Source organism: Leptonychotes weddellii, chromosome 7 (assembly GCF_054177405.1).
Source record: "Leptonychotes weddellii isolate Sample4059 chromosome 7, ASM5417740v2, whole genome shotgun sequence".
Lineage (NCBI taxonomy): Eukaryota > Metazoa > Chordata > Mammalia > Carnivora > Phocidae > Leptonychotes > Leptonychotes weddellii.
Window position 1 is genome coordinate 97,069,816 of NC_138375.1, and position 24,386 is coordinate 97,094,201.

At 35.7% G+C, this 24,386-nt stretch overlaps 1 protein-coding gene across 1 annotated transcript in view; it reads left to right on the forward strand.

The window, feature by feature from the left end:
- The window catches only part of SREK1IP1 (SREK1 interacting protein 1), a 44,694-nt gene that overhangs the window by 16,337 nt on the left and 3,971 nt on the right, over positions 1–24,386 (forward strand). Inside the window, exons 3-4 of the mRNA XM_081826815.1 lie at positions 6,639–6,782; positions 22,457–22,529. Coding sequence (XP_081682941.1) covers positions 6,639–6,782; positions 22,457–22,529 — 217 coding nt within the window. The remainder of the gene's footprint in view (positions 1–6,638; positions 6,783–22,456; positions 22,530–24,386) is intronic.

Consider the following 24,386-nt stretch of genomic DNA (forward strand, 5'->3'; position numbering starts at 1 on the left):
CTAATGATGTAATGTATGGGGATTAACATAAGAATAAAAAAAAAAAAAAGAAACACACATTTAAAGCTTTTGAGAGAGAGGGTTCTAGAGGGGAGGGGGTGGAGGATGGGTTAGCCTCGCAGTGGGTTTTAAAGAGGGCACGTTCTGCATGGAGCACTGGGTGTTATGCACAAACAATGAATCATGGAACACTACATCTAAAACTAATGATGTAATGTATGGTGATTAACATAACATAATAAAATAAAATTAAAAAAAAAAAGATGCAATTAATTGCGTTTCATTCTTAAAACAACCCTATGAAGTAGATTTTGTGGTCTCCATTTTTATGAACATTCAAAAAACAAAACAAAACAAAACGGCACCAGAGTAATTGCCAGGTGCAAACCTCAGCTGGCACTTACTAGCTGTGTGACATCAGGGAAGTTGCTTAAGCACTCTGCTTCAGTTTCCTGTCTATAAAATGAGATAATTAGAGCCCCTAATTCCACAGAGTTGTAAAGATTAAATTAGTTAATGCAAGTGTTGAGATCAATGGTTTGCCATAGGAATTCCTCAGTAATTATTATTGACTATTGTTACTGTTATAAATCAGAAAATAGGCTCAGGAGGATTACTTTATCATTAAGTGGGAAAACTGGAAATTGTAATCTGGTAATCTGTAGGACTTGACACTATGCTATGGTCTTTTCCCCACCATTTGTAAATATAACATAAAATTTGCCATTTTAAGCATTTTTAAGTATACAATTCAGGGGCATTAATTACATCCACAGTGTTGTACAACTGTCTCCACTATCTATTCTGACACTTTTCATCACCCTAAACAGAAATGCTATAACCTCTATCTCTCCAGCCCTCCCTTCCCCTAGGCTCCAGCCTCTAATACACTTTCTGTTCTATAAATTTGGCCATTCTGGATATATCATGTAAGTGTAATCATACAGTATTTGTACTTTGTGTCTGGCTTATTTCCCTTAGTATAACATTTCAGAGCTCATCCATGTTGTAACTTTTTTAAATTTTTTTTTTTGTGGCTGATATACCACATTGTATTATTCATTCATTTGTTGGTAGACACTTGGGTTGTTTCCACTTTTTGGTTATTGTGACTAATGGAGCAGTGAAAATCGATGCACAAGTATCTGCTTGAATCCCTCTTTTCAGTTCTTTTGCGTGTATGCCTGGGAGTGGAATGCTGGGTCATCTGCGTTCAGCTTTTTGAGGAGATGCTAAACTGTTTTCCACCAGAAATTTTACATTCCCACTAGAAATGTACAAGAATTCCAATTTCTCTACATTCTTGCCAACATTTATTCTTCTTTTCCTTTTTTTTTTTTTTACAAGTGTAGCCATCCTTATAGATAGGAAGTGATATCTCAATGTGGTTTTGATTTGAATTTCCCTAATGACTAATGATGTTCAGCACCTTTTTATAGTCTTATTGGCCATTTGTATATCTTCTTTGGATTAATGTCTATTCAAGTCTTCCGCCCATTTTTTAATTGAGTTGTTTTTTTTGTTCTTGAGTTATACGACTTGTATATATACTGGATGTTAAACCCTATCAGATATATGATTTGCAAATATTTTCTCCCATTCTGTAGGTTAGCTTTTCACTTTCATAGTAATTTCTTTGCAAAAAGGTTTTAAATTTTGATGAAGTCCAGTTCGTCAATTTTTTATTTTGCTGGTGCTGTTGGTATTTTTTTTTTAGATTTATTTATTTATTATTTGAGAGAGAGAATGAGCAGGAGGGGCAGGGGAGAGGGAGAGAGAATCTCAAGCAGACTCTGAGCTAGGTGCAGAGCCCAACATGGGGCTTGATCCCACAGCCCTGAGATCACCAGTTGAGCTGAAACCAAGAATCAGGTGCTTAACCGACTGCACCACCTAGGTGACCCTGGTGCTATTGGTTTTTTATATCTAAGAATCCTTTGCCAAATTCAAGGTCATGAAGACTTACCCTTTGCTGTCTCCTAAGAGTTTTATGGTCTTAACTCTTATATTGTTAAGTCTTTGATCCAGTTTGAGTCAATGTTTTCATATGATATGAATAAGATATTCAACCTCATTGTTTTGCATGTGGAAATCGAGTTGTTTCTGCATCATCTGTTGAAGAGACTGTTCTTTCCCCAGTGAGTAGACTTAACGCTCTTGTCAAAAATCAGTTGGCCATATATTTCTGGGTTCTTAATTCTGTTCTATTGGCCTATATGTCTGTTCTTGTGACAGTACCATCCTGTTTTGATTACTATAACTTTGTGGAAATTTTTGAAATCAGGAAGTATGAGTTTTTCACTTTTATTCTCTCTCAAGATTGTTTTGGCTAGTCAGGCACCTTGAATTTGGGAATTGGCTTTACCATTTCTTTTTTTTTAAAGATTTTATTTATTTATTTGAGAGAGAGAGAATGAGAGAGAACACATGAGAGGGGATAGGGTCAGAGGGCTAAGCAGACTCCCTGCTGAGCAGGGAGCCCGATGCGGGACTCGATCCAGGGACTCCAGGATCATGACCTGAGCCGAAGGCAGTCGCTTAACCAACTGAGCCACCCAGGCGCCCTTGGCTTTACCATTTCTGAAAAAGCCCTGTCCTGTTTTAGTAATCAGCTACTAAAAGGTTGTAATTTGAAATGTCTCTGTGTATCTGTGGCCAGAATTTGTTTCTGGTCACCTAAGAATTTTCTGCTCATTGTCTGCTTAGAGTCTATATAGAAAAGAAGTCATAAGAACTGTAATTTGGAATACAATTATTCCCTAAGTTTCTTCACTTATTTCCCCAGTAGAAAAAAAATAGGAAACTATTTGTAGCTTCATGAGTAATTTATCTTAGGATTAGTTTAGGGTCAGTTTCATTGAAGTAAAGCTAAAATGCATGTGAGATGGAGCTTGCTGCCAGTGTGGTGGTTATTTCAGTATTTTATTTACTTTAAATATTCATTGTAATATGAAGTGTTTGGGTGCAAAGCTAGCTTAAGTAAAGGGAAAAGTGTATCATCAGGAGTTCTGATCAAAATGGCAAACTGAACCAAGATATAAAGTCCTCCCTTGTGCTTTGAACACAGAAATGCTGAGAAAAACAGAGTAACAGCAACAAAAATAACCCAGCTTAAATGAATGAAAGGGAAATCCCCAGTGCTGGAAATGAATAGGTGCTCAAAGCCAGAATAGGGAATGATAGCTGAAAACAGTGAGGTCCACAAGCCTACTGGGTAGACTTTTATGGACTAGGGAGTGAAGCCTTAGACCGGTGTGGGATGGCAGCTTGGCTGGAGTGGGGACTCTTGCATAAAGCCCTAGTGTTCAAAAGGTTGTGAAACAGGGATTAGAAAAATCCCATTCACTATCTAGGGAAAGTGGCAAGAAACTGTACTGTATGAGTTCCTACAAGATAATAATTAGAAGAAAAGGAATAATCAAGAATTGTTTACCCAAGCTTATGCCATGTGTAAGTATGAGGAGTGAATTTACACTGCCTCCAGCCAGGCAAGAACTATTTTTCCAGGTTAAGAAATTAACATTGAAATTGGATCTGGTATTTGGGCACCTGGCCTGCTCAGGGGTAAAGTGTGCAACTCTTGATCTCAGGGTCATGAGTTCAAGCCCCACGTTGGGTATAAGAGCTTACTTTAAAAAAAAAAAAAAAAAAAAAAGATTGGTCTGCGTATGATTTCACTCATATGTGGAATTTAAGAAGCAAAACAAATGAACATGGGAAACATAAAAAGAGAGCAACAAACCAAGAAACAGACTCTTAACGATAGAGAACAAACTGAAGGTTGATGAGGGAAGTGGGCGGGGGATGGGTTTAATTGGTGATAGGGATTAAGGCGGGCACTTGTGATGACTACCTGGTGTTATATATGAATCACTAACTTCTAAACCTGAAACTAATATTACAATGCATGTTAACTAACTGGAATTTAAATAAAAATGTGGAAAAAGTTGGTCTGGTATCAAATTAGATAAAGAAACTTAAGTGCAGCTATATGTCATTATTAATAAAACAATAGAGAAAACTAAAGACTGCATAAAAATTTTCAAAATAAAGGGACTGGGGAGCAAAGAGGAGATAGGTTAAATATTGTTGATATTCAGTGGTTTTTCTTACAAAAATGGCAACTTCATATGATTAATAACAACCAAAAGAGCATAGTAGAGTAATTTCAATATCAGACTTTTGAAGCAAGAGCAGTATTAAGAATAGAGATTCAAGAACAATGAAAAGGGGCGCCTGGGTGGCTCAGTCGTTAAGCATCTGCCTTCGGCTCAGGTCATGATCCCAGGGTCCTGGGATCGAGCCCCGCATCGGGCTCCCTGCTCAGCGGGAAGCCTGCTTCTCCCTCTCCCACTCCCCTTGCTTGTGTTCCCTCTCTCGCTATGTCTCTCTCTGTCAAATAAATTTAAAAAAAAAAAAATCTTTAAAAAAAAAAAAGAACAATGAAAAAGGTAAAATGATAATGATCTTGATTGTGCTTACTAATATAAACTCCAATTATTTTTAGTAAAAACTGTATTACAAGGAGAAATTGGCAAAACTTGGATGATAGAGGTACTTAGAAATTACACTATCAGAAGTTATTAGACAAAAATACGGTGGAGAAGATTTTACAACAAAATAGACATAGCACTCCATTCAACAGTGTGATATGTATTCTATTACATACCAAATCATTTCATAAATTTACTAGATGATAGTCCACAAAAGAAATCTCAGCAAATAGCAAATAACTGATCTCATACAGAGGTATCTAATACAGAGCTACTTTCTGGTAGCAGTGTAATAAATTTATAAATCAACAAAAGCATAATTTGAAAAGTCCATATGTTTGGAAACTGAAAAGAATACTTCTGAATGATTCATTTGGAAAGAAATCACAACAGAGGAAACTTGTTTCCAGCAGTATGGCAGACTGGATCCTCTTGCAAACAATTAAGGAACTTGTATAAAATGTACAGTACATATTTTAGTTACAGTAGTGTTCTAGGAAGAAATAAGGAATTAGAGGACAACAATCAAAGGAAAGCAGAAATTCAAAGAGGTAAGACTTGGGGCACCTGGGTGGCTCACTTGGTTAACCATCTGCTTTCGGCTCAGGTCATGGTCCCAGGGTCCTGGGATCGAGCCCCGCATCGGGCTCCCTGCTCAGAGGAGAGCCTGCTTCTCCCTCTCCCGCTCCCCCTGCTTGTGTGCGCTCTCTCTCTCTCTCGCTCTCTCTCTCTCTCTCTCTCTCGGTCTGTCAAATAAATAAAAAAAGAAATCTTAAAAAAAAAAAGAGGTAAGACTTGAGGATATTTCCTGAACCCAGTGTTCATGAACTTGTGTTTTCGTGGGTTGGCAGAGTACAGGAGATAAAATCAAGGCCCAGGGTCCTGCCTAAGATTGGGACTCTAATAAGAGGTGTTCTTGTATAAATCTAGAACATACAAAGGGTTTCACACTCAAAGTAAGAGAGAACTAGAAATAAGCCCTAGCATAGAGTTAGGATGAATCATTAGTGGGTCGTGGAATCAAGTATGTGGTTACCATCAGCAGTACTGTTTATTGTTGTTTTTATTTTTGTTTGTTTTTAAATATCAAATGTAATGCTTCAGGTAACTTTTTGTTTCATTGTTAATGAGTTAGTGTGTATTTGTATTTGAATGTGTATATGAGTACAAAACATAATACTGAGTGGCGAAAACTAGTTGCAGACTGATAGGTAAGTATAATTGAGTTTATGTTATAAAATAATCCAATATGCTGTTTTGGAAAGATAAATACCAACTGTAGTATACCAGCTTCTGAAGACAGAATAGAATGGGATTAGGACAGTGTTCCAAGGAATGATGCAAGATCCCCCCCTTTGTGTGTGTGTGTGTGTGCACGCACGTGCACATGTGTGTGACACACCTGCAAACATTTACCTTAAAAAAAAAAAAAACCTAAGTGAATATGACAGAATGTTAACATGTAGGTGATAGGCACTTGGATATATATTGGCTATATAATTTCCTGTACTTTTGTGTTATTTGTACTATATGATTTTTGAAAAAGCTGTATCATGCACTAAGTAGGTAACTATTATAGTTTTATTATGGGGAGAGTCTTTAGGGGGTGAATGATGTCAGAATGAAATTTTTTTTTCAGAATGAAATTTTTATTTAAGTGTTCTTTAGAAGAGCACCCCTGGGTGGTGCAGTCGGTTGAGCTTCCAACTCTTGGTTTAGGTTTAGGTCATGATCTCAGGATCATGAGATCGAGCCTTGCGTCAGGCTCAGCAAGGAGTCTGCTGGAGTTTCTCTCTCTCCCTCTCCCCCTCCCTCTGCTCTCTCTCTCTCAAGTGACACCTTTAATTAGATGAAAGCTATGTAGTTGCTATGTAATTAAGTACATAGAAAGGGAAAATACATGAAGTATGATGTAGCCAAAAATGCTTGTTAAATTAGAAGCCCTGATGAATAAAGGAAGAAGCTCTCTCTCTTGAGTGGTGCATTCAGGGAAAGCAAACTATGACCCACCAAATAATCAAAGTTTAAACATTATATTATTAAAATTGTAATTTGTTTCTTAACCATGAGGCAAAAAACTAAAAATATATAATGTATATATTATTTTGTCATTCACATTTTTGTTTGTTTGTTTGTTTTACTTAGCTGGTCACCTGACATTTGAATGCCGTAATTTTCTCCGAGTGGACCCCAAAAGGGATATAGTTTTGGATGTGAGCAGCACAAGCAGTGAAGAGAGTGATGAAGAGAATGAAGAACTGAATAAATTGCAGGCATTACAAGAAAAAAGTAAGTAATGCTTTTTCTTTCCCTCCATCCTTTAAAAATGTTTCTAAACATTCTGCTTATGATTATGTCATGTTTATTGTTCTATTGTACTTATCATTTAGATAGCTTGTGTATTTTATGTAAGAGGTACTGCATAGGTAAGGAAATAGGCTTTGAATTTCTAGGTACTTTGCCTCAGATCAAACAGCTAATCAGTGTTAGAACCAGGAGGCAAGTCTATTTCTGATTCCACAATGCAGGTTTTGTTGTTGTTGTTTTTCCATCACACTAAGATGTGTCACATGGTACAAAGAGTCTGATTTAAGACTTGGTTTGTAGACCTGTTTGGCCATTTTGTAGCATGTGACTTTCAGCAAGTCATTTAACCACTGTGAGCCTTAATTTCTTTGTGGGATATTGCAAAGAATAGGTTTGTCAAGTTACACTCATTCACATCAGAGATGCTAACCAGTAGCCAGGTTTACTAGTAATTTCAAGTATATACATGATCATGAGGCATAGGGAAAGCTGCAAGAGTTCTAGGACCACCAGTATAGCTCCCCACATATTTTCTTTCTACTTCACAACCCACTCTGGCCAAGATTAACATGAGGTTTCTTCATTACTTACCCAAAAGAAAGTCATTTAATCATGAAATATCTCAATTTTAAATCCATATAGTTACATTTTCCAGGGAGCCATGTCTCATACATCCATAGATCCCAGGATTATGTACCATAAACAATCTTAGACAAACCAGCTACATCCTATAAGCAGTCTATAAATAAGGATTCTCTTGCCAACAACTTGATCATGGATCTTTAGCTTTCAGAACTGTGAGAAAATAAATTTCTGTTAATTAAATACACCTTCCTCGCACGCCCCCCCCAGCCAATTCTCTAGTTAGCAAATACCACTCATTTGTTTCCAGGAGGTCTGTCATTAGCATGTTTACAGAGAGATTTAACTAAGTTACCTTTTTTCTCTCTTGGGGGCATCCTCCTCTCTCCTCAAAGAAAGAGAAGATTGCATACCTATTGTTTAACTATTTCTTTCCCATCATGTGTATAAAATAGCCTATCCTTGCAATGGGGCTTTAGGGATAAAATGTAATGCTGTATATGAAAATACTTTGTAAACTTCAAAATGCCATATGGTCGATGTCACACAGAATAAAAATGTAACTTGTTTGAGTATGGGTTTAGGCATGGAATGAGAGAGATACAAAAAAGTTTAAATCTTATTTTAGCTCATCAGAGAATAAACCAAATACACTTTAAAACTTTTTAAGCTTTCCATATTACATCTAGTGAAGGTAAATGAAGTCAAATGCCATCGTAATAGGACAGGCTGAGAAGGCAAGGGGAAGAGAGTCCTAAAAAGGACAAACAAGACTTACATTACATATGTGTATATAGAGCATCAGGTAAAGATAGCTGCTTGGGTGTACATACTTGATTTTATTAGCTACTGAAACACCACTGAAATGATAGTGGAAGAATTTTTTTTAAAAAAACATAAACCCACAAAAACAAAGAAAATGAGATAGGAAGCAATAGTAACAAACTTAAAAAGCAGATGGGTTTAGGGATAATGGATTGCACACTTGAGAAAGCTCAATCCTTTAATAGTAGGAAGTCTGAGGAGTAACCTGATAGTATACACTTTAAAACTCACCAAAGACTTGGTAATGAGTATCCTTAGGTACCTCTGTGAGGACATCTGTAAAGCTAAAAACAGAGGGATTGGTTAAATATCTGACGTAATCCCCTTCAATTCCCTTTGCCTACTCTGTGAAGCCAGGTGGCTTCCCTCCATCACCTCAGCAGGCTACTACATGTCTGTTTTCTAGACAGGGTAAAACAAAGGGTCTTTGAATTGGGACATACCAAACACAGATGAAAACAGTAAGTTAAAGTACAAATAGAGAATGGCGAGAACCTTCCAGACATCTTCATCTGTTTGGTTCCCAGACTTCTATCACTCAGGCAGAAGATTTGAAGATTTATCTCTGGGAGATCTGACTGGTCTAAGAAGAAAGACAGACATAAAGATACTGACCTCAAGGATTCTTTAAGGACACGACATAGCCACATTATCAGCAAAGTTAAGATTTAGAAGTTTCACTTGCGCAAAGCTTCATATGAGCTTTTTTAGACAATCAGGGAGCACTAAATTTCTGAAGAGAGACTTTCACGTGAAATATAGATACCAAAACCAACCAACCAACGGAACAACTTGAAGGATACAGAGTCTGTGCAGGGAGAAGAAAACAGAAATCATTAATGCCCAGTTTTATAGAAAGATATGCTACAGCACCCATGAAACAAGAATAAGATAGTATAAAAAGAACAAAACAACAAAAGAATTTTTGGAATTAAAAAAGAAGCAGACATTCAAAACTTGATAGAGCTGGAAGCTAAAGTTAAAGAAATCTAACAAGCAAAATAAGAGAAGGAAAAAAAAAAGATAAGACAAAGAATCTGTGTAGGAAACACTTCATTCAGATGAGCCCTAGAAGGAGAAAACAGAAGGAATTTCCAAGAACCGAAGGACATTAGTTTCCAGATGAAAGTGTTCAATAAGTACTAAGCACAGTGTTAGAAATACACCTACACAGGGGCGCCTGGGTGGCTCAGTCGTTAAGCATCTGCCTTCGGCTCAGGTCATGATCCCAGGGTCCTGGGATTGAGCCCCACATCGGGCTCCCTGCTCAGCGGAAAGCCTGCTTCTCCCTCTCCCACTCCCCTTGCTTGTGTTCCCTCTCTCGCTGTGTCTCTCTCTCAAATAAATAAATAAATAAAATCTTTAAAAAAAAAAAAAGAAATAGACCCCCACAAAGGCACATCGTTATAAAACTTTGTATCATAGGAAACAAGGAGAATATAATTCAAACTTCCAGAGTCAGGGATAAAACAGATCATAGGTAAAAGATCAAGAGTCAGAATAACTTTGTTCTTCTGTAAAAAAATACTGGAATCTAGTAGATGTAGATAATGCTTTCAAATTTTTGAAGGAAAATTATATCCAAATTAGAATGATACACCCAACCAAATTATCAACCAAGTGTGAAATAGAAAAAAGATCTTGGCAGACATTCAAAGTAAAAAAAAAAAAAAAAATTACCTCTCACGTACTCTTTCTTAGAGCACTGATTCCAGAGGTTTCTACCAAAGTAAGGGAGTTGACCCTTAGAAGGAAGACTTTCTAGGAAGTAGAGAAGATACGAAGGGAGTCTCTAGGGCATTTGTAGAGGAGATCTCAGGAAGACAGCCACACCAGTCACAGAGACCAGGCTGAAAGATCAAAGTGAAGATTCTGGGAGAGAAAGCCTAAGATTGTCAATTCCACAGGGACAGTTTCTACCCCATCCATCTCCACTGCCCTATCTAAAAACAAAAAACAAGAAAACCGAGAAAACCCAAACCAAACCAAAACAAAAACTCTAGTATTAGGAAGGCAGTTAGAGAACACATAATTTAAACCTAGTTTTACAGAAAAGGAACTGAGGACAGATGACTCCCCAGGTCACTAACTTGTCACCATGAAGCCAGCACTGTGATCCATGTTTCTTACCTACTAGTCCTATACTGTTTACAGTGTGGTGCTCTCCTACCTTAGAGATCACCCAGTCTATTGGTTCTTCATCTTTTTTCCCCTCACCACATCGATCTCGAAGGATAAAGTACACTCTCATCATGAATAGTGGTTTAGTCTAGAGGTGATTTTTCAGTAAGAAAACCTGGGACAAATCTTACCCTGGCAGGAAAAGGAGGGAGTTAACATACCATACACCAGGATAGGGAGTAGTTGGTAAAACTTCGTTGTTAAAATCAGCTTTCCCTTAACCTCACGTTGAGAATGACTGACTCAATATAGACTTTTTTTTTTTTTTTCCCTTTAAAAAGATACACTTGCCGGGCGCCTGGGTGGCTCAGTCGTTAAGCGTCTGCCTTCGGCTCAGGTCATGATCCCAGGGTGCTGGGATCGAGTTCCACATTGGGCTCCCTGCTTGGCAGGAAGCCCACTTCTCCCTCTCCCACGCCCCCTGCTTATGTTCCTGCTCTCGCTATCTCTCTGTCAAATAAATAAATAAAATCTTTAAAAAAAAAAAAAACATACACTTGCCTACGGTCACTTAAAGGCTCAGAACTTGTTTCCAAGTCTCATGGCTCCCACTCAGGAGAGTGCTTATTTCAGGATATCATGCAGATTACAAAAAGTATTATAAAAGGGATCCATATTTATTTCATGGTCATCTAGTGGAAGCCCAGTGGCCCCCTACTCAAACAATAAACTGGTTCCTAAATACAGGAGGAAAGGAGTACAGAGGTTGTGGTTCTTAGTTCCATTGATAACTTTGTGATAGTGCTTAGGATCTCGGATGGCGTGAGGGTAGAACACTGACTTGAGTGTGAGTTCTCATGCCATAGCCATTAGTGGTACTGAAGGCTCCTGAATCCTTCCTTGATTCTTAGAGGTGGGGAGCTCTTGTATCAACTCTCTTGAATAAGTTATGGTTGGCGGGGATCTTTTTAATGACAATAAAAATAGTGAACTAGGAGAAAGCAAAGAATTTTTAGTGTACTTATGTTAATTAGTTGTTCTGCTTTTATGAAATAGAGACATGAAGGGGAAGAGAGCTAAATGTCACCAAATAAAACTCAAAACTTATTTTTGTATAAGTTATGGTCTTTTTTGCTTCTGTTTACATTTGTTTCTATTATATTGTATGTTTTTCAGTATATTTAAGGAATTAAAAGAAAATCTTTCATTTAAAACGAAAGTCTAAATGACAAATACATCAATTTTTGACACGAATTAGAATATGTGAGAGCAGGACTTGACATGGATGGGAACAAGCATTGTTGTCGTATAGTACAACAACCTGGGACCCATGCAGCCTTATAAAATTGTATTACAGGTGCTATGAACAGGGAAAGATTGACTAGTCCATACGTAATGAGGATTATATGATCTTACTGACGCACTGTGTGTGTTTGTGTGTGAACATACTTGTTTAGTAGCACTACCATGGTTTAGGAAGCTTATTAAGGTTTTATAGTATGTTTTGAACTTGCTGAAGAAATTGCCTTTGGAATTGTACATGATAGTAGCAAATATCTGAAGTCCTATTTATGTTATAGTATGCAGAAAGCCAGCGTAAAAGGATTTTACTCTTTACAAAGTACCCAAGAAATTCAAGAGTATGGATTTTTTTTCTCATTCTATTTTACCTAGTGTTATTTAACATTAATCAGCTATTTACCTGTAACCAGGAGGTAGTCCTCTTCCCATATCTCATCCCATAATATTTTATGATACTCTTTTAGTTTAGTCCAAAAAAGAAATGTTGTATTTTGACAAATTTGGGGGTTTGGGCTTAGTTTGATGTTTTGGTTTGGTTTTGTTTGTTTAAGAAAGTTTTATGTTAAATTCATACTTGATATTATTTAAAGATGGTTGATTCTGAATGCTGCCCAGGAGAAAATGCCAAAATCAGGTATTTGCGTGTTACCATAATTGTGTCTCTTGTTCCCTTTAGTAACTGCTAGAATCAGATTCAAGCGAATGACTCCAAGTGGTGGTTTCAAGCTTCATAAAGATGTGGCTTAAATGAATCCATAGCATAATTGGAATAAAACCTGTATTTGGCTCAAAATGTACTTTTCATAAGAAAGTTACAAAAGATATTTGCTAAGTAGTTGACTAGAAGGCCCAAAAGTGAATGGAAATTTCGATGAATGGATCTAGGTTTGAAACAACTTAATCAGGTATTTAAAAGCAACTGGAGTAGCTACAAACCTGGTGACATACGCAAAGATCTATTGGGTGACTGCTGGTACTGCTAGGATGGTTCTTTCTTGTTATCCCAAAGTTGTCTGTAAGCACTGGATCTTATCCTCTGACTCCTGTATGGTACACAAGAGACTACCACTCTTGCTGAACATAGAAAATTTAAGTGGTAAAGTACATAGGGTTTTTTTGCCTTCAATTTTGTACTCCAAAGGTTGATTGTATTATTTTCCAAGAAAATACTGTTTTGAAGAAACTCAGATTCTTTTCCTTATGCCTATTACATTTCAATATCCTGTCTCAGAAGACACTTCAATAAATAGAGGTGGAATCATTTTAAGAGTGGTAGTATAGAAACAGTCAACTGTCTAAATCAAACTTTTGTCTTCAGTGCTTGAATTCTCATATACTATTATTGTCAATACTGCTAGTTCCTAAGGGTAGTAGCGAGGAAAAAAGATGTCTTGAATTCTAGAGTTATTTTGTTTTTATTAGAACTAATTTATCCATATAACCGAGTCACTGGACTCCTTATCCATCATTCCTAAATGGAAGTGGTTATTTTCCCCATAGCTACTTATTTGCTTAGTTTCTTATAACTTTGGGGGAGGGGCATGTTTACAGTAGTCATTCTGAACTTACAGATACAAAAAAAAATCTGCTCAAGAAAAAGCTAAAATGACTATTTTAATGTCAGATCAAGTCAATTTCAAAGCAAAGAATATTACTAGGGATAAAGAAGGTTTCTTTATAATGATAAAAGTGTTAGTGCAGAGGACATATGAAAAGTAAGTGTTTATGAATACTTAGTGGTGATGCACCTAATAACAAATTCAAACTGTATGAGACAAACTGCTAGAATCACCAGGGAAAATCATTGTGGATAAATAAATCCACAGTTATAGTTGGAGATTTCAGCATTCCTCTCTCAGTAATTGATGGAACCAGTAGACAGTAAATCAGAAAGGATATATAAGACTTGAATAACACTGCCAACCAACTTGACCTATTCAATATTTATAGAACACATCTCCCAACAAAAGCAGAATACACATTAGTTTTCAAGAGCACAAAGAACATTTACCTAGATAACCTTATTATGTGCTATAAAACAAATCTTAATACATTTTCAAGGATTCACATTATGAAAATATGTTCTCTAGCCACAAGGGAATTAAATTAGGAATTTAGTAACATCTTCCTAAAAAATTCCCCAATATATGTAATCTAACATACTTCTAAATAACCCATTGGGTCAAAGAAAAAAGGCAAAAGGAAATTAGAAAGTATTGTGCACTGAATGAACAAAAACACAATGTAATATTTATGGGATGCTCTTAAAGCAGTACTTAAAGGCAAATTTACAGGACTAAATTCCTGTATTAGAAAAGAAGAAATGGGGCGCCTGGGTGGCTCAGTTGGTTAAGCGACTGCCTTCGGCTCAGGTCATGATCCTGGAGTCCCAGGATCGAGTCCCGCATCGGGCTCCCTGCTCAGCGGGGAGTCTGCTTCTCCCTCTCACCCTCCCCCCTCTCATGCTCTCTTTCTCTATCTCATTCTCTCTCAAATAAATAAATAAAATCTTAAAAAAAAAAAAAAGAAAAAAAATGTCTCATATTTACAACTTAACCTCTGCCTTAAGCACTAGAAAAAGAAGAGTAATGAAACCCAAAGTAAGCAGAAGAAAGAAAATAAAAAAGATCAGAGATGAAATCACTGAAATGGAAAATAGGAAAACAATAGAGGAAATTAGTAAAACCAAAAGCTGGTCCTTTGAGAAGATCTATAAAATTGAAAAATTGCTCTCCGAATTGATCAGGTAAAAATGAAAACAAACAAAAAAACCCCAGTATCAGAAGTGAAAGAAGTGACAACAGTACAGATTTTACAGGTATTAAAATAAGGGGACTATTGTGAAAAACCTATGCCAATAAATTGGACAACTTAGATAGAATGGACAATTACTTGAAACATACAATCTACCAAAAACTCTTTGAAGAAGAAATAAACTGAATGGCTTACATCTATTAAAGAAGTTAAATGTTTAGTTTAAAAACTTCCAACAAAGAAAACTCCAAATCTGAATGGCTTCTCTCTTACTTCTACCAGATGTTGAAGGAGAAATAAAACCATTTCTATATAAAATCTTAAAAATTGAAGAGGAGGGAGTACTTTCCAATTCACTTTATAAGACCAGCATTCCCCTAATAACACTACAAGTAGAGACTCCTACAAATACAGGCACAAACAGAAGTTTAAGCAATTAAAAGAATTTTAGCAAACCAAATCCAACAATATGTGAAAAGGATGTTATGACCAATTGGTGTTTATCCCAGTAGTGTAAGATTTGTTTCAGTTCAAACCCAGTCAATGTAATTCACCATTTTTAATAGCTCTTTAAAAAAGAACGCCTAGGGGCGCCTGGGTGGCTCAGTTGGTTAAGCAACTGCCTTTGGCTCAGGTCATGATCCTGGAGTCCCAGGATCGAGTCCCGCATCGGACTCCCTGCTCGGCGGGGAGTCTGCTTCTCCCTCTGATCCTCCCCCTCTCATGCTCTCTGTCTCCCATTCTCTCTCTCAGATAAATAAATAAAAAATCTTTAAAAAAATAAAAAATAAATTAAAAAATTAAAAAAATTAAAAAGAACACCTATATAATAATTACAGTATTTTAAGAAATTATATGAGGAAGTTCACTGTCCATTTTTGATAAAAATACTCAGCAAACTAGAAAAAGAAGGGAACTTCATCAACTTGATAAAGGACATCTATAAAAAGCTGGAAGATTACATAATACCTAATGGTGAAAGACTGAATGTTTCCATAACATAAGAAACAAAGCAAAGATGTCCACTCCTACCACTTCTATTCAACATTGTAGTGGAGAGTCCAGCCACACAGTAAGACAAGAAAAATCAAAGGCATCCAGATTGGAAGGGAAAGAGTAAAACTATTTACTGATGACTTGGTCCTCTATATAGAAATCCCATAGAATCTACCAAAAAAACTTGTAGAAACTAATAACCTAAGAACTAAGTTCAGCAAAGTTATAGAATACAAGATTGACCAATGGGCAAAAAATCACTTGTATTTCTGTATCGTGACAATAAATCAAAAACTGAAATTTTAAAAATACCTTTTATAACAGCATTAAAAATGTGAAATACTTAGGGATAAATTGACAGAAGATGTGCAAGTCTGGAACATACAAAACATTGCTGAGGGAAATTAAAGAAATGAATGAATCAAAAGATAGACCATATTCATGGAATAAAAGATTCAGTCTTTTTAAGATGTCTGTTCACTCATTGAACACTACATCGAAAACTAATGATGTACTACTATATGTTGGCTAATTGAATTAAAAAAAAAAAATGTCAGTTCTCCCCAACCTGATTTATAGATTCAAACTCATCACAATCAAAATTCTAGCAGACTGTTTTAGAAATTGACAAGCCACTTTTAAAGGTCTTGTGGAAATGTAAAGAACATAGAATAGCTAAAATACTTTGAAAAAGAGTAATAAAGTTGGAGGACTAGCACAACCTAATTTCAGGGCTCAGTGTAAAGCTACAAGTAATTAAGGCAGTGTTGTATTGATGTAAGGATAGATCCATGGAATAGAACAGACCCATACATTTATGGCCAATTGATTTTTTTAAACTTCTTATTTTCAAAGAATTGTAGATTCACATGCAGCTGTAAGTGATAATACAGAGAGTCTTTGTACCCTTTATGTAGTTTTCCTCAATGGTAACATCTTCCAAAATTGTTGTACAATATCACAACCAGGATTCTGACATTGATAGAGTCAAGATAAAGAATATTTCTGGCACCACAAGGGTCACTCATATTGCCTTTTTAAAAGCCACACCCACTTCTCTCTTGTCCTTACTATCTTCTTAATTTCTGGCAACCAAAAATTTGCCGTTTCTATAATAAAATTTCAAAAATGTTTGATAAATGGATTCATATAGCATATAATCTTTTTAGATGGGCTTTTTCCACTAGCTATAATTCTCTGGAGATGCACTCAGGTTGCTGCATATTTCAGGAGTTTGTTTCTTTTTATTGTTGAATAGTATGTAAGTCTATGATCCTTTTTTGAGTTGATTTTTGTGTAAGATGAGAGACTTAAGCCAAGTTTTAGCCTTTTGTTTAAAGATAACCAATTGTTCCAGCGCTCTTTGTTGGAAAGCTATCTTTCCTCCATTGAATTGCCCTTGCATTTTGCCAAATATCAGTTGGTCCTATTTGTGTCTGTTTGTTTCTAAGTTGTCTTCTGTTCCATTGATCCATGTGTCTTTTCTTCCATCACTGCCACACAGTCTTGATTAACGTAGCTATATAATAAGTCTTAAAATTGAATAGACTGATTTTTTTTTTAAGATTTTTATTTATTTATTTATTTAACAGAGAGAGACACAGCGAGAGAAGGAACACAAGCAGGGGGAGTGGGAGAGGGAGAAGCAGGTTTCCCGCCGAGCAGGGAGCCCAATGAGGGGCTCGATCCCAGGACCCCAGGACCAGGACCTGAACTGAAGGCAGACACTTAATAACTGAGCCACCTAGGCATCCCTATTCCTGTTTTTGCTTAGAGTATTTATTGTGAAATCATTGTCAGATTTTGCTAAAAGTATTTTCTGCATTGATCAGTATGATACCATGATTTTTCCTTAGCTTGTTAATATGGTAGATTATATTATTGATTTTTGAAAACTGAACCAACCTTGCATCCCTGAGTTCTATTTGCTAATATTTTGTTAAGGATTTTTCCATCTATATTCATGAATCATGTTGGTCTATAGTTTTCTTGTTTTGTACTATTTTAGTCTGATTTTGGTATCAGAGTAACAGTGACATAGAATATTGAGATTTCATTCTCCTATTTTTTGGAAAGATTGCATAAGATTTGTATTAAAGTGGTATTAATTTTTCTTTAAATGTTTGGTAGACTTCTTCAGTGAAGTTATCTGGGCCTGAAGATTTCTTTTTGGAAGTTTTAAAATTACAAATTCGATTTCCTCAATAGTTAAAGGGTTATTGAAATATTCTATTTCATGTGAGATGAGTGTAGCAGTTTGTTTTTTGAGAAAGGGGTCCATGTTGTCTATGTTGTCAGATTTATTTCACTTACCCTTTTGATGTATACAAGGTCCATGCTGATATACCTTTTTTCATTTCTGACACTATTAATTTGTGTCTTTTTTTCTTTCACATTTTGCTAGAGATTTGTCAGGTTTATTGATCCAGCTCCTTGTTTTATTCTTTTTCTCTAATTTTTTTTCTGTTTTCAATTTCATTAATTCTTGTGCTTTATTATTTTCTTTCTTCTACTTGCTTTGCGTTTATTTAGCTTTCCCCCCTTAAGATTCAAGCTTAGGTATTATTAATTTGAGACTTTTCTTCATTTCGCTTGTAAGCATTTAGTGCTATAAATTTTCCTGTCAGCACTGCTTTACTGTGTTCCACAAATTTTTATGTATTTCACTTTCATTCAGTTCAGTGTGTTTTGTTTTCCTTGAGACTTCTTTGCCTCATGGATTACTTTTAAGTGTTGTTTTCTTTCTTTTACTGATTTCTTATTTGAATCCATTATGGACAGAAACATAACTTCGTATATGTTCAGTTCTTTTAAGTTTGTTAAGATTCGCTGTATGACCCAAGGTATATTCTATCTTGGGTGGAGTGTTTTTTAAATATTGTTTAGATTCTGTTGATTGATGGTATGGTTGAGCTTTTCTCTATTCTTGCTGACTTTGTGTATGGTATCTATTAATTGTTGAGAGAGAGATGTTGAAGTCTCTACCATCGTAGATTTGTCTGTTTCTACTTTCAGGACTATCAGTTTTTGGTTCGTATATTGTTAGCTGTTATTTGGTGCATACACATTTAGGGTATGTCTTGTTGGTGAGTCAAAACTTTTATCATTATATTATGCCTCTTTCTCACACTGGTAATTTTCTTTGTTCTGATGTCTGTTTTATCTGCTATTAATATAGCTACTCTAGCTTTTCTTTGATAATGTTTGTTTGACGTATCATTTCTATCCTTTTTTTTCAGTGTGTCTATGTCATTTTAATTGAGGTGGGAGTCTTGTAGACTGTGGATGGATGAATCATATTTTTCAATCCATTCTGCCAATTTCTTTTAATTGGTATCTTTTTTTTTACATTAATTATTTAAATGTTAGGGCTAATCCTGCCATTTTATTATTTGTTTTCTGTTGACTCTCTCTGTTTTTCATTCTTGTTTCTTTTTTCCTGCCTTCCTGTGGGTTACTTGAATATCTTTTAGGATTACCTCTAGTGCTTTGACTTAGCTGTAGTGTCACTTGAACACTTTAGAAGTACATTTTGATTTATCTGTAGTGTCTTTGACTATGTCCATAGTGTTTTTAAATTTTTCTATGGTGTTTTGTATAGCAATTTTTGGTGGTTGCTCTAAGTATTATATATACATAATTAATCACAGTCTACTGGTGTTGTCATCTTACCAATTCAAGTGAAGAGTAGAAACCATGCCTCCCTTTATTTCCCTTTACCCTCTCCCCTTTATAATACCATTGTCTTAAATATGTTCTCTACATACATTTAGAACCATATGAGACAGTGGTATAGTTTTGCTTCCACCATCAAACGTAATTTAAGAACTCAAGAGAAGGGAAGCTTATTGTACTCATGTTTTTGCTTACTATGTTCTTTCTTCTCAATGTTCCAGTGTTCCTTCTTTTATCATTTCCTTTCCATTTAGAGAACTTACTTTAGCCATTCTTTTAGGGTCTATCTGCTGGTAACACATTCTTTTACTTTTTCCTTATCTGAGTATGTCCTGATTTCTCCTTCATTCCTGAAGGATATTTTTACTGTGTAGAGGATTCCAGGTTGACATTTCTTTCAGCACTTAAAAAATGCTGCGCCCCTTACTTCTGGCTTCCATGCTTTCTATTAAGAAATCTGCTTCCATTCTAATTGTTTCACTCACATAAGTAACGTATTATTTTTCTCTGGCTACTTTCAAGATTTTTTTTCATTAGTTTTCAGAGGTTAAATTGTCATATGTCTTGATATGGATTTCTTTGGGTTTATCCTGTTTGGGATTCCACTCAGCATCTTGAGTCTGTAAGTTCATGTCCCTTGCCAAATTTGGGAAGTTTTCAGGTATTATTTTTTCAAGTACTTTTAAAGCCCCTCCTTCTTTATACTCTCCTTCCAGGACTCCAAGTGACATAAATATTGTATCTTTTGTTACTGTCCCCCAGATTCCTGAGTCTCTTCTCTTTAAATCTATTTCCTTTGCGTTGCTCAGATTGGGTGATTTCTGTTGTTCTGTTCTCCTGTTCAGTGATATTTTTCTTCAGTGCTTGACATTCTGCTATTGAGCCCATCCACTGAGTATTTTAATTCCATTTATTGTATTTTTAGTTCTAAAATTTCTATTTTGTTCTTCTTTGGATTTTCTGTTTCTTTGGGGCTTTCATATTTTTTCATTTGTTTCCAGCATCTCGTTATTGTTCATAGAAACATTTTTATAACAGCTGCTTTAAAATCTTTTTCAGATTATTTTAATAATAATCTCTCATTATGGTGTTGTCATATTCATTGTTTCATTTTTCATTCAGTTTGAGATCTTCCTGGTTCTTGACTTGTTGAGTTCTTTTCAACTGAAACTTGTTACGTTGTATTATGAATCGCTGACTTTTCTTAAACCTTCTCCTTTATCTCATTTTCTCTAGTACCACCGCAGAAGGAAAAGTGGGGATGCCACCTTGTGACTGCCAGGTGGAGACAGAAGTTCTGTTTCCCCACTCAGGTTCCACAAACACTCAAAGTGGTGATGACTTCTTGTTACTGCTGGGTGATGGTAGGAAGTTCCAACTCCCTATTGTGGTAACCCATGGTGGGAGTGGTCTTGTTACTACTGAGTGATGATGAAGGCCCTGACTTTCATTAGATCTCCTCTGACAACACTTCACTGTAGATGGAAGGGGTAACTCATTAATACTGGGTGGCAGCAGAAGTCAAGGCTTCCTAAATGGTCTCCATTGACACTCTTAGTGGAGATCTCTTTACTGGCCAATAGAGATGAAAGTCCTGGACACCTACTTAGACTTCTCAGGCTGGGGAATTGAGGTGCCTTATCACAGCTTTACAAGGGCGGAATGTCTAGGTTCCCCACCTACCCTCTGCTGACATGGGCGGGGGTGGTGCCAGTTTTTTCTGTGGTGTTTGACTTCAGTAAAGGCAGTTATTATCTACCAGCTACCTGTCCCTAGGCTGTCCCTGTTTTGGTCCTTTGGCTAAAGAAATCAGGCTTTTGTTGGGGTATTTTTGTCTGTACCTGTTGACATTGCCAGGTTGCCTACTTCTTCAGCTCCAAGTCTGGGCTATAGGAAGCAAGAATTCCAGGGAACTCACTACTGTGTCATTCTCTGGGTTTCAAGATCCTTAGCTGGTCTGTCTTATTTCTACTTTTCAGTTTTTTATATTTGTTTTTATAATGTCTGGTATTTTTAGTTGAACTTACTGGGAGGAATAGGAAAAGTACACTTAGTTACTTCATCTTCCCAGAAGCAGAAGTCTAGTTGATTTTTTTTTCCTGTCCAACTGATTTTTGACAAAGGTGAAATAAGTTGCAAAATATTATATATGCCACTGTATTTATATACCATATAAAATATCATATATCCATCTTTCAAAAGAGAGGAAAAACTTGGGACTTATATGTAACCATTTTACGTAAGTAATTGTATGTGTATATTTGGTTATTAGAGAGCAAGCTTAGAAGAAAACACACCAAATTGCGTATTTTAGAAACAAGTTAGAGAATAGTATATATCCTTTCCTTCAGGGATACCGATGACATAAATATTAGATCTATTATTATTGTCCTGGGATCCTGACATCATGATCCTAGAATCCCATGATGCTAACTAAGTTCCTCTGCAAAAGAAAATTTTAAAAAGCTGTATTCAAAGGGCACCTGGCTGGCTCAGTCAGTAGAGCATGCTAGATCAACCCTCTTGATCTCAGGGTTGTGAGTTCATGCCCATGTTGGGCATGGCATCTACTTAAAAAGAAAGAGAAAGAGAGAAAGAGAGAAAGAAAGAAAAGCTGTATCTGATTGTATTGTTTTGTTTTTTAAGACCTGAAATGCTACCCACCAAATTGTTGATATTGATTCGCTGTAGGAATTAATCGTGGAGTACATGAATTTTTTTACTTAATGTACCTAGCAGTGATTGAAATTTTTATAAAGAGCATATAATATTTTTATAAGCTTCTTAATAAATAAAAATAATTAATGGACCTTAAGGGTACTAAGCTAAGTGAAATAAGTCAGAGAAAGACAAACACTGTCTGATTTGACTTATATGTGAGATCTAAAAAATAAACAAAAAAGCCAAGCTCATAGATACAGAGAAGAGATTTGTGGTTGTTAGAGGCAGGTGATAAGAGTGGTCAAAAGGTACAAACTTCCAGTTATAAAATAAATTAAGTCATGGGGATGTAATGTACAGTATGTTGACTATAGTTAATAGTACTGTATTGTATATTTGGAAGTTGCTAGGAGAGTAGATCTTAAGAGTTCTCATCACAAGAAAAAAAATTTTGGGTAACTATGTAACATGGTGATAGATGTTAACTATACTTACAGTGATTATTTTGCAATGTATACAAATATCAAACCATTATGTTGTACACCTGAAAGTAATATGATGTTATATGTCAATGATACCTCAATTTAAAAAAAACATCAAGAAAGGAGAAATTGTTACAAGAAAAGCACAATATCCTAACCAATGAAATTCATCACCAACAACCGAAATAAAAAAAATGTATATATACCATGTTAGTATGTAGATTCATGGTATCCTGATTCTTTCCCCTCAACACACAGGAGTAAATGAAGAAGAGGAGAAGAAAAAAGCAAAAAGCAAAGAGAAAATCAAGTTGAAAAAAAAAAGGAAAAGGTATTTTTTAACATCATTGTTTTTTAAAAGCAGGACTGTGAATCCCGGATGGATTATAAAATTTTATTTTTTGTGTGTTGTCCAATTAATTTGACACTAATTTTTTTCTTAATGGGAATTAGATATTCAGTTATTTCAGTAAAATAACAAAGTCATGAATCAAAAAGTTGATACTCAGCCATCTTATTTTTTTTTTTTTTTGGAGCAAATTAAGGTATAAATAAATAATAGCCACCCTCTCTTCTTTTATGTGTTCTAGAATTTTGAGTTTAAAACATCAGCCAGGCTTTTAATTGGATGATTTCTAAATTCTTTACATATATATTTTGTCTTCATATATATGAAATTGGAGCTTAAATATTTGTATTCTCAAAATATCATTGCCATGGCTACAAAATTAAGTTACTAATATGATTTATATACTCACTTATGATGCTGAAAATTCCTTCAGGTCTTTCACAATCCTCATCAGCCACCTATGAGTTTTTAGTATCAACTCTTAACAACTGACTGGTTAAAGAAATTGATCAAAAGAATTAAGAAGCAGTTTCTTTTATGGTAAATCAGTGCAGTTTCCCTTACACTAGAGTAAACATACAGACAGACATTTTTTAAGGCCCTTGACAGTAGTAATGTCTGGCTTGGACCCTAGTTCTCTAACAGAGTAGGTTCTACAAGTCACGCATTACTTCATAGAGCATTTAATATGTACATTTTAACACCTCAGCTACTTTATAAATTGGAAAAGTTTGTTTTCTCTCAAATGTTGGGAGTTAAATAATCTTTAACATAAAAACTAATAGGAAGGTAGAGCTCAGTGTATTTTGTAGTCTGACTCGTGTATTGTTCAATCATTTGCATTAGCACAGCAAGATGGATTGCTTATAGGAAAAATGAAATGATCTGGGCGCCTGGGTGGCTCAGATGGTTAGGCGTCTGCCTTCAGCTCAGGTCATGATCCCAGGGTCCTGGGATCGAGTCCCACATCGGGCTCTCTGCTCCTTCGGAGCCTGCTTCTCCCTCTGCCTCTCTCTCTCTGTCTCTCATGAATAAATAAATAAAATCTTTAAAAAAAAAAAATGAAATGATCTATTTTCTTCCAAATTCTAATATACTTATTTTATCATAACAGATTATTTATTCAAGACTGGGGTCTCAAAGATCTCAGGCAGGGCCTGAAATTAAATGAACTTTTCTGGGCATACTTAGCAGAGATTTTGCCACCTAATAGAATTGTTGTGTGCAAGTCTAACCCTGTATCTTAAAAATGAGAATCCAGGACCAAAAAGCCAAAGAAAAACACACAGGCAAAGAAGCTCTAGTCAGAATCCACAGGTCAAGCAGGGTCTTTAAAACAGGAAAACAGACAAGAGTTGACAATAATGGAGTTGAAGAGGGAACTAGAGAATCCATGAGAAAATAAGCCCAGGAAACAGCCAAAAGTACAAATAAGATAGACAAGATGGAGGAGGGAATACAGCATCACAGAAACAAGGGAAAACTCGGAGTTCCTAAACAGGATTCCTGAGTCACTCTACAGACCCGGCCTTATATAGTCTCATGCATTTATTTTTTCCCTCCTGTATGTCTCTTTCAGGTTTTCTTAGTTTGGGTTTTAACTTCTAATGGTTAGATCACTCAACTATCTCTTGAGGATTTTAAGTTGATTCAGTTTCTGTCTTGTCACACATTTAGAGTTTGGGTATGGGCAGATTATTGTATACCTGTTTATATAAGATCTTAAGAGATGGCTTCTCTGTTTTTTGTTACTTTTCTTTTTCTTTTTTTTTCATAGTAGAGGAAGGAATTATATAATTTTCCCCCTAATTTTTTATTAGAGTAATATTAGAAAAATAA